Source organism: Haemaphysalis longicornis, unplaced genomic scaffold, assembly GCF_048455015.1.
Source record: "Haemaphysalis longicornis isolate Haplotype H1 unplaced genomic scaffold, Haemaphysalis longicornis Haplotype H1 scaffold_8, whole genome shotgun sequence".
NCBI classification, from domain to species: domain Eukaryota; kingdom Metazoa; phylum Arthropoda; class Arachnida; order Ixodida; family Ixodidae; genus Haemaphysalis; species Haemaphysalis longicornis.
This window is the reverse complement of record NW_027526445.1, coordinates 127263359-127282104: the sequence shown is the minus strand read 5'-3', so window position 1 is coordinate 127282104 and position 18746 is coordinate 127263359. Positions and strand designations below refer to the sequence as shown.

The 18746-nt window shown below is 47.1% G+C and overlaps 1 protein-coding gene across 1 annotated transcript in view; it reads left to right on the top strand.

Moving 5' to 3' along the window:
* The window catches only part of Alk (Anaplastic lymphoma kinase), a 209341-nt gene extending 191808 nt beyond the window's left edge, over window positions 1-17533 (top strand). The window contains exons 21-26 of the mRNA XM_077682125.1: window positions 3313-3442; window positions 4570-4667; window positions 6760-6852; window positions 7783-7969; window positions 9820-10068; window positions 12776-17533. Coding sequence (XP_077538251.1) covers window positions 3313-3442; window positions 4570-4667; window positions 6760-6852; window positions 7783-7969; window positions 9820-10068; window positions 12776-13087 — 1069 coding nt within the window. The 3' untranslated portion in view covers window positions 13088-17533. The remainder of the gene's footprint in view (window positions 1-3312; window positions 3443-4569; window positions 4668-6759; window positions 6853-7782; window positions 7970-9819; window positions 10069-12775) is intronic.
* Window positions 17534-18746: the final 1213 nt, after the last annotated feature.

The window sequence follows — 18746 nt, the reverse complement described above, 5'->3', positions numbered from 1 at the left end:
TACTAGACCTGCTACTGCGCATCTATGAACACACAACGTGAAGCGTTTGTCGAACAACAGATGCCAGGCTTTCACGCTCAGCGCATTGTATAGAACGGGTCGCTTTTAAAAAAAACGTTAATAAATTAGTGCAAGAACAGAAACCCCTCCCAGTAGTTTGGTGTAAACATGTTCAGCACGGTTTACTGCATCGCTCAAGCGTATCTTGAACAAGAAAAGGCGGCTGTTCCACCAAGATAGAAAACGTTATACAACTGATAAATGGCGTCCCCATTAGCAGGTTGCTTCACTGTTTAAAAACGCAGTCAGGGAAGCTAAGCGCGTTTTTAACAATACACTTCCTCCTCTGCTAACTGAAAATAACAAAAACGTAGCTGGCCATTCCGCCCGCGATCGTGGATGACCAGAGAAGCTCTCTAGCACACCGAGGGTTGACGGCGATCATCCCTACACATGCATACAGGCACACACCTGTATTTTGACTCTAGTGGACGAAAAAAGGGTGCCTATTTATGATAACTAATCCACTCCCAATGCATTTCTAAGTAATAAGACGTATATTCTTGAAATCCAAATCGTGTTTTATACAAAGTCCTACTTTAATGGTGAAAGCGTTCTGATAGCGCACACACCGGCAGGCACTTTTTCTAACGCCGTATGCTTCGTCGCCCTGTCAGGCGCACACTACGTCACGTATCGCGTCAGACATTCAGAGACACGTAGCTGCGACATTTGTGGTGGTATGCGCTTTCTTTTATAGTGGAATCTTTTATTCTCATATGTTTCCGCTCCGACGTGAGCGGCGATGTCCTTTTGCTATGGTAATAAGTTTGTTGGCGTGACTGCCTTTCTCACATTACGTTTTTCCGCGCGGACGCCATAGAATTTCGCATCGTAACCATAGAAGCCTCGCTTAGAAATTTTGAAAAAACTGTCAAGGGTTTTGATTACAATGCAATATCGTTAACCAATGTAGACGGCGCTGTTCTGCGCTCTGTTCTCTACTGATTGAAGTGTTGTCCACATCAAGCTGTTAGGGTAAATTTTCTTCACATGGTGCCCTTTTTTATTCATTAAGATGGTCTCAAGAACTTGATTCGCAATTAGAAGCTACTTTTGTACACAACACTAGCACGTCCTAAGCTTGAATATAACTGTTCTGTCTGGAAGCCTGGCGCAAATAATCAAACAAATCCTTTAGAATGTGTACGAAATCATGGCGCACGTTTCATTCTCACTTACAACACTAGGAAATCAACAGTGACATCTCTGAAGAGTACGTTACTTTTCCGCCTCCTGTCATCCTGTAGGAAGCAAGCACGATAATACTGCTGCACGAAACCTATTACTACAATCGTATAATGAAAAGTGAACCTTTCTCCGAACCTTCTTCTGGTTCTGATTATCGTCATAAACTGAGCGGTCCACATGTTCCCCCGAAGCTATCTTTAATTAATCATTTATTCCTAAAACTACCGACGAATGGAACCACTTGTCGGCCTCAATTGCCAACATAACCGACCCATCATCGTTTGGGACCACTATTGAAGAATACTCTGGTTAATTCCCATCTTTTCCTGTTATGTTTTTTTTATTTTGATGATATACCGTGTGTACGTGTTCGGTATTACGTTCCAGGCCCTTCTGTAACACATTCGGCTCTTACTGGTACAAAATATGAAATGAAATGAAATGAAATGAAATGAAATGAAATGAAATGAAATCCTCAACCTCCCCTAAAAGCTCGGCTGCACCTACAACCTCGGACGTATACATTGTTAATCTTTCCTAATTCCAAGCCAGTTGGGTGGTTTTCCCCAAAAATGCAATAAATTTCATGGCATCTCGCATGGGAATCCTACACACTCAGCAATAAATCATAGCATTTACTTTGGATAATTAGCGACAACCCGTTGATTCTACGAGCATTACAATTTCTGCACAATAGTTCGGGCAAACTTTTTGTGCCATTTGATTATCACTCGGAGAGGTTATTTCGGGGCTTGCAGGCTGCAATACTCGACGACGCGCAGTTCATAACGTTTGTTATATCTCCCTTAGGCATGCATAGGTCATCATCATCATGTAGGTCCCCCGTGATATTAAAGTCTCATCCCCGTTTTTGGGCAGCCACGGCTCCGGTCTCGCTTTCGTAGTTCTTCCCTTACAGCGTTAACCTGGACACCAACTTCTCGCTTTACGTTCATTTACTATCACGGGGTCGGAACCTCTTGAGACTTCCCATTTTTGCTCACAAGAAACAAATGTTTCTTAGAGCTTTGCTTGCTTTGTGAGAGATGTCGGGTTTCATCATCTCTCTATCAATGTCTTTCTCACTACGAAGGCTTTGGTTGGAAGCATTCACGGGACTCCCGCGCGGCGGATGTCGTCATCCGTCATGGGCGTTGCCTTTAAAGCGTGCTCCACAACAAGCGCACCCATTATGAGGCGAAGCTAGCTTACCACGCTCACTGAAACTATACGGGAATTTGTGCTGGAGGAGGCACAAGCTGCGAGGCAAGCGAATTCTTAGCAATAGCATTGCGTTAGCGGAATCTTTTGCCACTTTTTGTTAGTTACGTGTTAAAAAAATCGGCCTTCCTTTCCCTCCACACGTGTACAAAATGGAGATGTCAAAGCCACCAACGTGTTTTTCTAGTTTCGTCTTTTAAAGACGACAGTCTTTCTTGGGCTACTTAAACACAGAAATTTTGGTCTGTCTGTCTGTCTGTCTGTCTGTCCATCCGTCCGTCTGTCTGTCTGCCTGTCTGTCTGTCTGTCTGTCTGTCTCTGACTATTCAGCCAACCGGCTGAATCGATGCAGATAGTGATACTGAAAGCGATACAGATGCTGCGCAATAGTTTTATATACCTGCGACCAAACTGTGTAAGCAAAATACACCAGAGTTTCAACATTTGTTATATACACGAATGTAAAAACATTCTGGACATCAAAACCTTCTGGATTTTCAATACAGTCGCAGTGGCTGCAGCTGCAGCAGATAAGCGTTTCTTCTGCGAGGTATCCTGCGTTGTGTACGTTGCTTCTCATTAAGGCTGACGACAAGCCAATAGAGGGTTATAGGAGAGGGGACAACAGTCTCGATATGGTACCCGCAAGTCGACCGGTGCCACTGTGCATGCCCAGAGGACACAAAACCTTTTGTGCGCATGCGCATGTGCGCCGGCCGTGTTCCAGGAGCCGTACCGGTACCGTTTATCCGCTCTGCTGTAACTCTGTGATTTCGAGCTGCATATTTGCATGAGCGCGAAGGGCTAATAACTGCGGCTTTTCCTTCCGTTTGCTCGCAGCAAATTCAACCACCCCAATATCGTCCGCTTCATCGGCGTCTGCTTCGAGAAGATGCCGCGCTTCATCGTTCTCGAGCTTCTTCCCGGCGGTGACCTCAAGTCCTTCCTCAGAGAGTCTCGGCCAAAACCCGTAAGTACTCTCGTCTGGCATTAAGTACAAAGACGCGTCGCTTATTCAAAAATCCTGAAAATCTTCTGTTTGCTGCTGCTTTTTATCCTCCATCGAGTAGCCACGTTCTACCTCTAATGATAGCATTTGACCATGATTTCTCCACGCAATAAAAAGGAAAAATATCGAAGGTCCTTTCTTAAGAGAAATATGATTAAAACGCGAAGCTTTTTTCCGGGCAACCTGGGTCAAAGCCGAAGCCCAAAATCGAAACTGCCAAAGTCTAAAGTCAAAGTCCACTTCAACTCAGCCAAAGTCCAAAACCAATGTCAAACCCTGCTTTGAGAATGTATTTCATCATCATCCCTAACCGCCAAACTATCGTTTATGTATTGCGAGAGGTCTGTCAGGTGTTCAAAGACATCCCATTGTTATGTTTTGTGGTGTATGATTGATTTACCCTCTGTGTGAAACACATCATGTACAGTTGTCTTTCCTGCTGTGAGTTTTACTGGGACGTCAGTGTCATCAGTAAGCCATACAAACCTTTGCTTTAATACGCAAGAAATGTCGACGGCACGTGGTGAACAATTAGAAGATATTATAATTTATTCCCGCCATTTAAAATATTAGGTTACGCCTGTCCAGCCTCGCCACGTCCCATTTAATTAAAGTTTGTAGACAAAAAAAGCCAAATTCAAGCGAGGGATGCCTTTAATAATAGTATAGAAACGTCAAAGCTGCCCTATACTATAGAATTAAATTATGGACACTCGGTCGGCCCACGTAATCTTGTAAGTAGCTTTTAAGAATTATTGTTCGTGGCTGTAATACAAAAATATTTCCGACACAACGTCACTAGACGCAGCCAACCATAAACAGGAGATCGGACGTGTTAACTAAGTAAAGCTCAATGAAGCGTTTCGCATGCATAATGTTTTGCTCATGGGTTCTGTGACAGCTTCTTGCGATGCACTCAAGGTCAGAATTTATACTTCAATAGACTTAGGCAACCAGGACCCACATGAACTATCAATGTTCCGATGATAAAATGGTGCTCCGAGTTTTATCTGTACAATTCTTCACTCCTTAACCGCTCATTGCGACGCTTGTGAGCATTGTGTCAAGCGCTGCGTGTCCTCTTACAGAATATCCCACCGAGTCTCACAATGACGGACCTCCTGAAGCTAGCCATTGACGTGGCCAAAGGATGCCAGTACCTGGAAGACAAGCATTTCATCCACAGGTTCGTCCAACGCTCCCATCGCCTAAATGATTCAGACACGCTTCTAGTCCTGCGCACATCACCGCACGCATCGGTACACATTGCCTAGCTATGTCGGATTCACCGGACTAGGTTAATAAATTAATGCAAATGATGCGCATGCTGAGCTGTCATTCCCTAGCCCGATGAGCTTTCAGGAAAAGAAACTTTACAATCCATTGATAAAAAAAGTTGAGAGAAGCGCAGAATATTTCCGACATAAAAATTGCGTCAAAAGTGCGTCAAAACCTTCGCTAAAAGTTCCTATCGTCAAACCTTCAAATACCGAAATCGCAAACGAAGAGAGAACCATGCCACGATTTTTTGGGCACTAAGATAAAGCATCTACGAACAATCTAAATGTATACCGATACGTGGTTTATGAGATAAGGGTATACTACTGTACTCCTTTTTCATGATCGATGTGTGTATTCTCTCATCTAGAACCGTTCCTTTCCCGCCATTTTCAAGTAACCGTTTTGACGCAATGGAAGACAGGTTTCACGCACGCGTCGTGTGTCTAGGGAGCTTATCAGAGCATTTTGGTTCACCAACCCAGTTATGAGGAAACGCATTAGTTTTTCCCAGGACGCCATCGGTCCCATTAAGAAAGGTTTCGCTTCAAAAAAAGATTAGGGCGATCTGATGCGGATTCGCTCTACGTGTTGTAGCATTCCTAATTTATTTCCCTTACACATCAGTTGCTGATGGCCGTTGCTGATCTCGGAGGCCGTTTACATACGCACACACAAACCCACGCGCTGTGCCATGCGCCACACCGCTGCTCTCTCCCACTGCGCAGGCGCCGTGCGTGCTGACATCACGCGTACTGTTTCTTCTTCGCTGTACTATCTTTCGTTCTCTCCCGCTCGGCGCTCGCGCCGTTCATTCACGCTTACGGGTGCTTCGAATCACGTACAAATTTCTTGGCTTGCTTCGAGTGTGAAGCCAATAGATTTCTCGGTTTCGTAGTATTCGCATGCGTACTAAAAATGTAGGAATTATTTCGGTACAGACCCGTCTGGAATTGCCCGACCGCCGTCTGACTGCTGATAGTTGCCAGAAACAGCAAAAAACCTCGTCGTTGAAGGGGGATAATGCTAGTTCGGTAAAGGACTCGCCGTGGTTGATCAGTGGCTATGGCGCTGTGCTGCGGAATCCAAGGTCGCGGGTTCGACTGCGGCTGCGGCGGCTGCTTTTCTGATGGCGGCGAAGAGCGAAAACGCCCATATGTCGATACTTCGGCGCACGTTAAAGATCCCCGCGCAGTCAAAATTAATCCGGAGCCCTCCATTACGACCCCCTCATCGCGCAGGTGTTGCGGTGGTGCGTTTAACCCCACAATCAACCTCGATAAGAGCGTAGCTGCACACGCGGAAAAAAATAATTGCGGCTTCTCGAGACGGCGTATGAAGCGGGTGGAAAATAAAAATACTGTATCTGAACGATTTTTCGGACTTCGAAATTTCGGAGTTGCTGGATATTCCGGACTTTCCCGAGAAACCGCCAGTTGCCGCATAGGAGTAATGTATACTAAAAACGGGTATTTCGGACAAAATAAAGCTAAAAGCTGGATTTTCCGGACGAAATGTTCTGCGACTGAGCCACGGTGCGATTCCGGGACGGCGCCGTTTTGAACCCTAAGCCACCTGGCTAGCTTCGGATTGGATGGGGATCGGCTTGACTCTCACCGGGGTAACAAACTTTGATCTTGAAGTCCATAATTTTGCATGTAGTCTGCGGCGGAAGGAATATCGCAAGCCGGAAACAGGTCATACGTGGACATTTCTTTTTTTTTTAAACACCAGACTTTTTTGGACACCCGGTGATGCTGACTTATAAGCAACATCACACGAAGGAGGAATTTAAGGCAAAGAACCATTCGCTACTTCTTCAGTCCTAATAAAGTGATGTAATGTTTCTTTTTGCGACTCGCAGAATTTTCGGAGTACTATTTTTATTCGGACTATCTTTCGTTCCCCTTCAAGTCCACAAAATCGTTAGGCTACTGTAACACTTGACAAAGCGAAAACAAATTCCGACTAATTTTTCCGTGTCATTCTTGTTTCCACAGAGACATAGCCGCACGCAACTGCCTGCTCACAACCAAGGGACCGGGGAGAGTGGTCAAGATCGCCGACTTCGGCATGGCCCGTGATATCTACCGGTGAGAACGGAGCCCTCACGTTGCAGACAACCAATAGGTTCTCGACGTCCTGCTTTTCCTATTCCCTCGAATTCATCCTGCTTTTACAATTCCCTCGAATTCGGCTGCAGTGGTGGTTTTACGAAGCCCTTGCTATCCCGCGAAGGAGTTTAAAGTTTGAAGTTTATTCATGTCCAGTTTTACATCAAAAGTCAAAACTGCGGAAAGCAAGGCAGAACGTGTTGGAACACCTGACGGAGACCAACTGTCTTAAAATACAACGAAAACAAAATACAAGATTGCAAAAGTACTAAACACAATACAAACAAAAGCAAAATACTGAAAATGAAACCGAAACTGTGTACGTAATAGGCTTAAAAATGGGCAAGCAAAATTAACAGTGTAATGACAAAGTTTGCGTTCAAGGGAATAAGAAAGGACGATCTAATGTAATTAAATAAAAATTGCGCGCCAGTCCACCATGAGAACGTGGTGTGAAAGCTAAGCTGTATACAACACCCACAACGATTACCCATGTGACGTCACTTGAATTCACACTCGTGGCTGTACAAAGAGCGTCGCGAGAGGTCGCGTGACGCTATCACGTGGCATTCAGCGATAACGGAGGGGCTGAACCCGCGGCTGTGCTCGGTGAGTACACCGTCTGTCCCCCACGTCTCCGCGAGGGCTCGTAGCTCAATCGCTAAGACAACGGGTTCTCGCTGCGTTTATCTATTTGTTCCAGGTTCGATTTCTTGTGATGCCAATAGTTTCTTTTATTTGTTCGCGGGAGGTTTCTGTTAACGCCAACGGTCGAGACAGTACCCTTGGCTGGTCGAGGTAGAAAGCTTCGCTTTAAAAAGAATAATCATAAAAGCTAGGGTGTAGTTAGTTGACAGCCCTCGAGTATTGGCGACCGGGCTGGGGGGCAACCTCGTTTCTCCGCTCCAGGGCCGACTACTACCGGAAGGGGGGCAAGGCGATGCTTCCGGTGAAGTGGATGCCGCCCGAGGCGTTCTTGGACGGCATGTTCACCAGCAAGACGGACGTGTGGTCCTTCGGCGTGCTGCTGTGGGAGGTCATGTCCATGGGATACATGCCTTATCCGGGAAGGGGCAACCAGGAAGTCATGCAGCTGGTGAGACCATATGTACTCCCCCGCGATGGCCGGTAAATGAGATTGTGCGACGTTCGTTGTTGCCGCGTTGGCAGGAGCCGCCCGAAGAGTTGCCGAGCTAATAAAATTTATCATATCCTTTCCTGAGGAAATTTGAGAGGAGCGCGAAAGATGAAAGTGCGGCCAACCTTCGCCGAAAGTGCATTCGATCGACCGTAGAACCTTCAAGGACCGAAATCGCAAATGAAGAACGAGCCCATGCAATGACGATTTTTCACTCACTGAGTAAACGAATCTACGACGATCTAAACCTAGTATACCGATACGTGGGTTATAAGGTAAAGGCATACTATCGATATCGCTCTTCATTATCGATGCGTGTATTGTTGTCTGATCTAGAAGCGTTGCTTCTTCGCGATTTTCGAGTAACCGTTTTGACGAAGTGGAAGCCCGGTTACACGCACGCGCCGTGTGTCATTAAGAAATTGCATTAGAGCTTTTCGGTCGACCAACCGGTCTATGGGGAAATGCGCTAGTTTTCTGACAAAACGCCGTCGGTCTCACTAAGAAAGCTTTCGCTTTAAAATATGAAAAGTCTACGCAAACAGAATCTAGGGATATTTAATACGGTCTTGGTATTTGTAGACCCTTGCAAGCTCAACTAGGGGAAGGCACAGTGTCGAAAGTAAAGTACCTTGCATTGCAATGGCGAGGCAGTGATGTAGGTAACAGCACAAACAGCGAAGACACTCAGCCCGCCATATAAACAACAGAATGCTTCAATGTGTTTCTTCATCTTCCTTGAATTATGATTCCGGTTATGCCCTAACGTTGACGCACGTCCACGTATTCCACAGGTGCGGGCTCTTTTTCGTCCCGTTCGGATCTTAAATGTGCCCCGAAACGTTGTGATAACGGGGATATGGAATATAGAGGGTATAGGTATGCAGGTATGCATATGGATATATGGATGTAAAGGATACAAAAGGTATAACTAGGGTTGTTTGTTTTCGGTTTATAAATATATATTTTTTTAAATGTGGCGGTAAAAATCGGGAGCTCTTTTTGCAACTGATAATCCTGGAGAAACCGCGTTTTTTTTGCAAAACCATTTCAAAATTCGGTTTTTGTTTCGGGTTAAATCTACAAACGTACTAAGTAATAAACACAGTTTATTTTAGATGGTATCACGATCTTCTTAACTCTACCGCCTTAATAGAAAAATGCTCTCCGAAATTTGGCATTGTTTTGGAAATGAATCAGTAATGACGACAATAAAGGAAATTGACAACTTCTAAGAAATGAAACATTTTACTCACAAAACGCTGGTCATGATTTTTCACTCATCCTTGTTTACAAACATTATCATCTGCTTGCGCAACATGTCGGTCTTCATTCGAGACCTGTCTGATCGCTGAACGTATTTCAGTATTTCAACTGTTCCCTAGGAAGTTCCCTAGACAGAACGGCTTCCATTAGCGAAGCACAACAATGTCAGCGCAACATCTGCTAGCCTGAGGTAGCGAGCGGTATAGTTATGCCAATACTCAATGAGTTCGACAGCTACGTCTGGATGGTTCTCTTCCAGCAAGTGCCGGTTGAAAGCGGCGCACCATCAGCGCACGATTGTGCAAATCACTGCTTTGAGAAGGTCCATTCAGGGAGAAATCGCGTTTAACCCGATTCTCCTGAGTCACGTTCGGGATGTAAGAATCGGGAAAAATCGGGTCTTACCCGAAAATGGACAACCCTAGGTATAATGGAATCCGTGGCATTTACTCAGCAGCGCTACGTCTCAGACACCGAGGAAAAGGACCGGGAGGCGTGGCCAAGCGAGCTACAAATTGTGCGTTAATTCTGTCGCATCGCAGGTGACGTCCGGCGGCCGGCTGGAGCCCCCGGCCAACTGCCCGGGGCCGGTGTACCACGTGATGACGCAGTGCTGGCACGCGACGCCCGAGGAGCGGCCCTCGTTCGGCACCATTCTGGAGAGGCTCGGCTACTGCATCCAGGACCCGGACGTGGTGGCGGCGCCGCTGCCCGTCTTCCACCGACCGCCCTCCATGGAGCGGGACGCGACTGTCATGAGGCCACCCAACGCCGACAACATCTGCCTGCAGGTACTACTGCCACTATTACCAATACTACACTACTACACTACTACACTACATTACTACACTACTACACTACTACACTATTACACTACACTACTACAACTACTACACTACACGCTTGCAAGCAACTATTGGGGAAGCTGTAGGTATTCGCCGTTGAAATACCTGGAGTTTTGCAGCGGTGCCTATTTTGATAGTCGTAGCTGCCGATGCAGTATATGGAATGCCTGTCTGTGGCTTTACGACAGTTTTGACAGCAGTCACTACCGATGCCAGTGATAGTGCATCTATGTGGGTGGGAACTAAGTGTACGGGACAGTCTCACGTGCGCAGAAGCATAGAGGCTATAGCCGTTCACCACAGGGAGTAGGCAGGTATTTCATCATCATCAGCTTTGTTGTGTCCACTGAAGGTCTCTCTCAAAGACCTCCAGTCCCGTCTATCGAGGGCTAGCTGAATCCACGTTTGAAGTCGATCCCTTCATCGAGTCCTTTACTGACCCATATTGCGTTTACGGTCTATTTAGCCGCACAGTCTTTGGCAGGCAGGTATTTATTGTTCAGTAGGTGGAAACGAAAGCCCACCAGCCGACGCAAATTGTCTCGCCTAGGGGCGGACACCGTAACGGCCTCCCAGATTGTCTACAGCGCGCCAGAGGCCCCAACTTTGACAGCAAACTTTATCGACACCCTCAGCTTGAAAGCCTACGTTTTCGCGTCTGTCGCTGTGTTGACAGCAGTCGCTAGCTATGTATGCACTGCCGCCTTACTTTGTGACGTTGAACTACGAAAATGTTGTTTAGACATCACTTCGAACCCACTGCCTGAAACAACACCATGGTCGCTGACCTCGAAATCGTGCAAATTGATGATGTCAAAGTACAATGTTTTCTTTTGTTCGCTCTACACACCCGCGCCCAATACAGCGCATCATCGACGCAGCGAAAATTTGTCCTTGCGCCCCTGTAGTGGTTGGGGGTCTCAATTCTGTGGGTGTTTCAAGGAGAACCCTCTGTGGTACCGCCCGATGCCCTCGCATCCCATATTTTTTGGTTCATGGTGAGTCACTTTTCGATACAATTTACTCCTGACCTCTCATTTATTGATAAAGGAGAAGTCACCCTAGCACTCAGCTTGGCTTGCTGCTGTATATGGAAATTATAGGGTCCGAAAATGAGTAAAAACACGCGACCACACATAAACGTTCAAAAAACACTAGCACACGCAGGAACGCAAACCCAACACTTGCGCCGAAATATGATTAGCGTTAATGCTCGCAGAGTTTGGCACAAACTGCGGTTATACACGGCACACGCAGGGCAGTCTGATTAAGCGTGATTCACCTTGATTCAATCTATGCAGAAGTAGCCGGGTAAATAGGTGCACTGCCGTCGTAAACCACATTTGCACATTACCTTGAGATTTTTGAAGCCACGATGCATTCGACGTAGCAGCACAGTACATTAATGGACTCTACAACACTTCCGATGAAAATTTTCACTTTTTCATTCGCGTCTGGAAGCACTGCAAAAGCTATATTTATCACCAGCACGGCGTGGCACTGCGTGATTTGCTCGTCGCAGCAGATACTCCTTCCGTTTAGGCTTTGCGTTTGTGCCTTTCTTTTTAAGGTGGCTATCGAATGCGTTCACGGCTGCAACAGACGGAAAGCCGGAAAATATCCGCTACACCGCTCTAATGACGTAATTCCAGCGATCGAAGTACGTGAGGACCGGGAAAGACAGAAAAATGTTTTGAGAAAGTTTCTGTGGTATCTGATGGACAAGGAGCGGTAATTTTTGGCTGTAGTACTTGACGACCCCGTAATTTAAGTACCAGATGTGTTGGTTGGGTACGTTCTGCAAGCATTCAAGATATCGAAAAAAGTTGAAAAAAGAGTTGTAGGGTCCCTTTAAATCTATGGTCATAGCGACGTCCAGCCGCGCAACAGTCAGCACCGGTCCCGACCAACCGGTGCGAACATGACCGTTTATGAGCCCCGTAAATCTGCATACACGAGCATTGTCACATAAGGCACATAATACAAGGGCCATGCGTGGCACTGGAAAAGTGTAATACCATTTTCCAGCAGTTCATTTCTGACTACGCTATTGCCATTTTGCAAGAGGCGTTATCACCCTACGGCGAATTGTTTGATAGCTGGTGGAGATGTACCTGCACTGGCTACACACACACAAAAAAAAATAATAATCCCGGGTCATCTCCGCTAACGTGAAACCTGGGGAGGGGCGAAGCATGCAGTGTATAAGTGTATTCTTGGCACCTTGGCGTTTTTGCCCACGGAGATTAAACCGTTGGGGGGTAGAGGTATACAGCTTTGCTGTAAGTCTCGTGTCTTTGAAGCCCAAAGCGTTCTAGCTCGAGACGTTGGAAAACGAGTGCCCTGGTGCTTCAGTACCGTGACTACATGATACAACGACGACCTAAGACGACGACGACATGAGACGACGACATCTCGAGCCCCTAAGGGGCTTCGCGCCTAAAACCTATCTGGTATTTTTTTGTGGGAAAGCATGAGGTGGTTTAGTTACTAATTGCTTTTGAGACGTTCAACATTTTCGATTACGATGCTCATCTACAATAACAGTTACTCTCTTTTGACTGCATTCATGTGTCTAATCCCGCCGTTTTGCTTAAAGAAAGCTCCAGCGCATGCGCACCGTTCACCCGTGTATTGGCGCCCGTCAACGCAGGTCTACCGGTCCGAGCGATCCGAGGTGCAGTCTCCGGGCTCCGAGGACTACCTGATCCCGATGCCCTCGTCCAACTACTCGCTGAGCACGGAGCGAACCGAGCTCCAGTCAGCCTCCTCGTCCCTGGACTCCATGGACAAGCTCCTGGGCGGGGCAGGCGGGGGCGGCAACCACCCGAGTGGCGGCGGCGGCCACGCAGCCCCCGAAAAGCACGCCTCGTGGGAGACCAGCTTCACAACGACGCCTCCGGACGAGCTCCCCATTCGTGCGCCATTGCAGCAGCCGTACACCAACGTTGCGCTCAACTGTTAATGGAGCTGACCAGAAAGGAGCGAAGGAGGGAGGGAAGGCCGATGAATTCGCTTTGTACACTACCACTATTAATCCGGTTGATATCGGCGGGCGTATGGTCTGCTGGCGTTTGCCGTAGCTGGCTATTGACATCCGGTTAACCCTTGTCGGATGAATAAGGGGTGCCGTTGAGTTCCTCAGCGTACGAAGGACTGTCCACAGAACGTTTCCTCCAGGCAAGGCTTAAAGGGAGTCCTGGGACCTCTTGCAGCTAGCTTCTCTGGAGACGAATGACGTCAGAGTTCTATGGGGTGAAATGAGCTCCTTCAGATCGTGGGAAAAAGAACCAGTGAATTAGATTCCTTCGATCGAGATTGCCCTGTCCGTGTGGCAGTTTGTACGTATGGTGGCTTGTGTATACGTAATCTCCCTGAAAGTTGTCCGCGCTCTGTTTGTGCGATATTTCTGGGCTACTGCCTGCACGGACTCAGAACAGGGTTTTCAGTGTTAATACAGCACCGTGATTTCAGCTAATCCGACCGCTATCGCTTTCGCGGGTAGCGTAAGTCGGTAGTGAGGTATATTTGGTCGCGAGGTGTGACGTCAGCTTTCTGAGGTTCTTGATTGCTGAACTGTAGCTCTGGCGATGTCCCTGACGCTTCGGTGTCGAACGGCGGGGGCCAAGGGACAGTTAAGCTAGAAAGTTAGACGCACACGTCCGCTCCTTTTGTACCAAAAAAAAAAAGCTTTCTGCGCCGCAAGCGAGCGCCTGGACTCGACTCGGCATCCTAGTTTTCTTTGTCTCGAAACCATCCCGGTACGCGTTTCATGAGTGTCTCTACCCTTCTGTTCGGGTCGCCGACGATAGAACTCTGCAAGTCACGTGTGCATTAGGGCCCAACGGTTCTACCCCAGCGGAAGTACGCGCTTACTTGCTGAACCTTAAAAAAAAGAAACGCACATTTTGTAACGTGGGCCAAGTAACTTCAAAGTCATGCCAGTGAGCATTTATGGAGTCCTCTCTCTACTGGCGTCACCAGGTAGGGTCGATGTTTTATTGCTGTAAATAGGGTTCCCCTCTCCCTGGGACCGAGTGGATCAGTGCGCCAGAGAGCTTCAACTCACCCGTACCTTGAGCTTTGAATGTGTCTCCCGGTAAAATCAATTTCACGCCGTGGTCTGCCCCAAAGCCTGAAGAACACAAGACACGGACGCGCACCACATCGCGCGACGGAAAAAATATGCTCTAAGCCATAGCTGTAACAGCGGGACGCACGAGCGAACCTGCTCCGCGTAAAACAGGTGAGTGTTTTACTCTGCTTCAACAGCAGCAGGCTTTCTAGCGTCACAATTGGCGCAGCAAACAAAATTGCAGGGTCTCCGTGCTTTGCGTGGAAGTGTGGGGCAACTCGCTGCCAGCCAAAGCCTCTCCGAGACCCAGAGAACAAGGAGCGGTGATTTCTGTGACGAAGGCGGCTCGTCCCAAGTTCTATTCGCTGTGTTGGATATACGGGATTCGCTATATGTCGATATTCTCTATATCAGTGCTGGGCCGTAGAGGAATCCAGTTCACAGCTGCTGCTACTACTGGCTGTCGGCGAGATATCTACCCTAACAGTGCTTCGCGGCTGACAAATACGCGCGTTGTTTTAAACGATCACGCACTCAAACAAAACGTCGTCACTGCACAAAAAGGAAGACTCTTTTGCCGGCGTCCAGTGCGAGCCCTTCACTCATCTCATTCCATCGTTCGAACAGTGCTGTCATTTACGTTACCCACTTGTTGTACAGGTTTGCCCTAAGTGTGTTCGTGATCGTCGCGTTACATTCAACACGTCATGTTGTGAAAGCTCGCTCAGTGTTTAACTCCCGTCGCGTAACGCGCGTTTGGATGATACGTAGTGCGGGTGATACGTGTTAACGGCTGTCCCATTATTGTCCCATTTTCTCCTCGTGGTAGAGTGGTTCATCTCCACTGGAAATGCGATATTTCTTTTTAGCAGGATGATGTCTATGATCTCAGGGCCTTTGTGACAGGAGACTTACGGTAAAGTTCTGAAAGAACGCCCACGCAAAGTACAGCGCTGTAAAGCGAAAAATACGGGATGGGCGAACTTTCGGGTCAGGAGCGGAAAAATACAAAAATGTGGCCGCACTGCCAACCGAAACTGCGGAGATATCAATAAAAATTCTGAGATGGGCGAACGCTCGGGTCAATCGCGAAAAGGGCAAATGAGTGATCGCATCAACACAGGAAGACAGGTCGCGGGTTCGATTCCCGGCCGCGGCGGCCGCTTTTCTGATGGAGGCGAAAAGCAAAAACGCCCGTGTGTACGAGATTTCGGCGCACGATAAAGATCCCCAGGTGGTCAAAATTAATCCGGAGCCCTCCACTACGGCGCGCCTCATCGCCTGCGTTGCGTCGGCGCGTTAAACCCCACAATCAATCAATCAACACAGGAAGACACGATTCGCGTTAATTTTGTTCACTCATCGGCGCCAAAGCCATCGCTTTTAGGGGGTGGGCGATGCTTCTGGGGAGGGCGTTCTCTCGGAACTTTACGGTAGTGCTGAAGGCTGTAAACGTCGAAAGAAAAACTATCGTCCACGCTACGTGGAAGATACCATGCCGGGACGAAACTTCTTCAACCTAGAGTATGCTAGACGCAAAGGAACGGCTGGAACACATTTGTTTTACGTTCTTTGTCCTCCTTTTCCAGCGTGAGCTCTGTAAATCGTGTTTCTCTTAAGCGTTTCGTGTTGTTCGGTTTTTGCTCGAAAGAGTGAGAGATTCAAAGAAAGCAGTCCTTAGCTTGTTTGCGTTATCTCTTCAGAAGTCAGCTCGTCGGAGGCAGGAACCTAAAGAAAGTAATCGTACCTGATATTTAACTCGCGTCCAGTGAGGAACCACTACGCTGCTGTACTAACTGACTCAGACTGTTTCCATCTCCGTTAGACCACTGAAAAGAAACATTCTTTCCTGTTTAACAAGAGAAACCCTGTTGGTGTTTATCATCGCCGTCCTTCCCGTTATCATGTTTATCTACTTGCTTTCTTTCTTTGACAAGAAAGTGCAATCCTGAGAAATTCGGGTATGTCCGGCTATTCGTAGTGCGAGATAAGCGATCCAAACTTCAGAGTAACTTCCCAGGCACCCTTGAAATGACCTTCATGGTACTGTGACAATATACGTACTCACACAGTGACTGGATTTGGGGTCTGGTACCTCTCACGGCACGCATGTCACTGGAAGGCTTAACTGTCAACACTTTTCTTGCAACTGAACTTGCTTCCTAGTATTTTAAACGGGCATAGAGAAACTTCAGGCACGAGATTAAGTGCCAGCATTCGATGTACTCACGTGGCACATCGCTAGATGAAGACATGAAAACGTTGTTGGGGAAGGCTTTCTAAATATTGTCTCTAGAGCTGTCCCGTTCTCCAAACTGCGATGCCCTAACTTAACTTTTAAGCCACAGAAACGCCGCGGGATGAGCACGTAACAGTTTTTGCACACGCATCCATTAACCTCCGAAGTCAAAGTGGCTGTCCGGTGCTTCGTACGAATCCGGGGCAATTCACGTATGTCCAACAACTACGAGACTGCGAGGCTGGTACGCTCATGTGATCCAGGTACTACAGCGTTCTACTCAAGACACTGTCCACTTTGTCCGAGCGTCAGGTCGCACGCGTTCACTTGCTCCCAGATGTCACTATTGCCTTGGGGAAATCCTTAAAAACCAGCCTGTTACAGCATTGGCCACCGGTTCTCTTATAGTGTTCCTTCTGTCTGATACACTCCTCTCGCTAGAGAAATTCGCCGGCTCCCTCTCGAAAGCTCGTTCGATGCGCAGTAATTAAATACCTCTCGCGGTCCCGCTGCCCTTGAAGAGAAAAGGAATGTTACGGGGGAAAGTATCAACCCCTGCGGAGTGCATAATGCAGGCGAGCCGCCGCCGAAGTCGTGATTGATTGACGTGGCACGTCCTCAGTGACAGGGTGCTGAGTTTCTTCGGGTGCTACGTTGTTATCTCGACGCCAATGAGCCACGACGCGTCGTGCGCCGTTTTTCGTCTTCTTTTTTTCCCTTTGTATCGCGCTGCAACCAAATGACCACAGGCGTAAACATACCCAGGAACGTGGGACACGGCCACACTCGGTTACCGCCGCCGCACAGGCTATGAAGCGGGTTTGTTTGCTCAGAACGTCCGGCCAACTCACTCTGATTTAATTTTTTTTTTCTCAGTGACTAGTACTATTAATTTGATATGTGAGGAGTGTATTCCTGCCTGTATGTATTTTCGCACAACTTTGTGAGCGTATTACACAAGCCTTGGTGGACGTCTGTACAGTTAACCCTTGTTATGGCGAAATTTCTTTGTTCAAAATTTCGCTTTTCTTCAAGTGTCTCGTCCTCAAACAGCAAATCAGCAAATTATTCAAGCCTTTAACGAAGTATCGCTTATGAGGCAGTCATGTTGCTTTCATTATATTTATATATATATATATATATATATATATATATATATATATATATATATATATATATATATATATATATATATATATATATATATATATATATATATATATATATTGCGGGAGTGAGGACGGGTCGGCCTCCCACATTCCTGAGAATGAGAACAAAGTCAAGCTATGCGGGTGTGTGAAAGAGAGCAGCAACAGTAGAGCCATTTTATAATTGTGTGCAGGGGCGGCCACGATGAAGACTTGAGGAAGCGGGAAAGGCAAAACGGGTTCTTCAGAGTTCTCGCTAATATTTACCACTAGAAGAGGGCTTTCCGTCACTTTATCGTTGTAATCGTGCTTTCGGAACTTTGTACGCGAAGAATCTGTTCGTCTTTGTTGTCGTTTTTCGCTACTGTTACGTGCCAAGTGTTTTTGTATATACCCTTAAACTAGTCATCCGAGTATGTCAGAGACGCAGGCCGCGCTCCAGACACCGCTGCTCCCTCGACATAGGTAACCCAGTGAAAAGGGTTGGCGCGTCGGGAGCGAATTTGACTAACCACAGCTTACGTGAACGCGCTCGCAACAGTGGAAACGAGAAAACAAAAAACAAACGTTCTTTTGGAAGACGCCAGCATGAGATAAGTAGCGGGTAGCTCGAGTTTATCACGTGACCTGATTCTTGAAACATGTGCGTCTCCGTCACTCGGAAATGTTGGGGACAGACAGAGAGAGATAAAAAATCTTGAACGTGCTCGTGTAAATGTGATGTCTGATCTGCACTGTCTGTAAATATTGCACACAAACATTATTAGTGTTAGTTAAGGTGCTGAATGTTTGGGGTAAGTAGCTGATAGAATGGACACATTGAGATCGGGACGATGCCCGGTTATGGAGCACGAAAACGCAGGAAAGGCGAACACAATAACAGTTTGTTGGAGCGGTGCGAGAGCTAGGTAATTAATTTAGTTTGGAGCCGATGGTAATCGGCGCTTCTTCCGCTGTCTTTAAAACGACAAGAAGGCCTACCAGATCTTTCCAATTTATAAAAATCCTGCCACAATCTAAACATATTTTAATCTTATCACGTGTTCTCCCTTCTAAAACTGAAGCCATCTGCTCTACCAAATGGATTACGAAAACACTGCGAATAACAAAATCCATTTGCAAAAAAACAACCCCCCCCCACCCCCCAATTGACAGGCTGCCG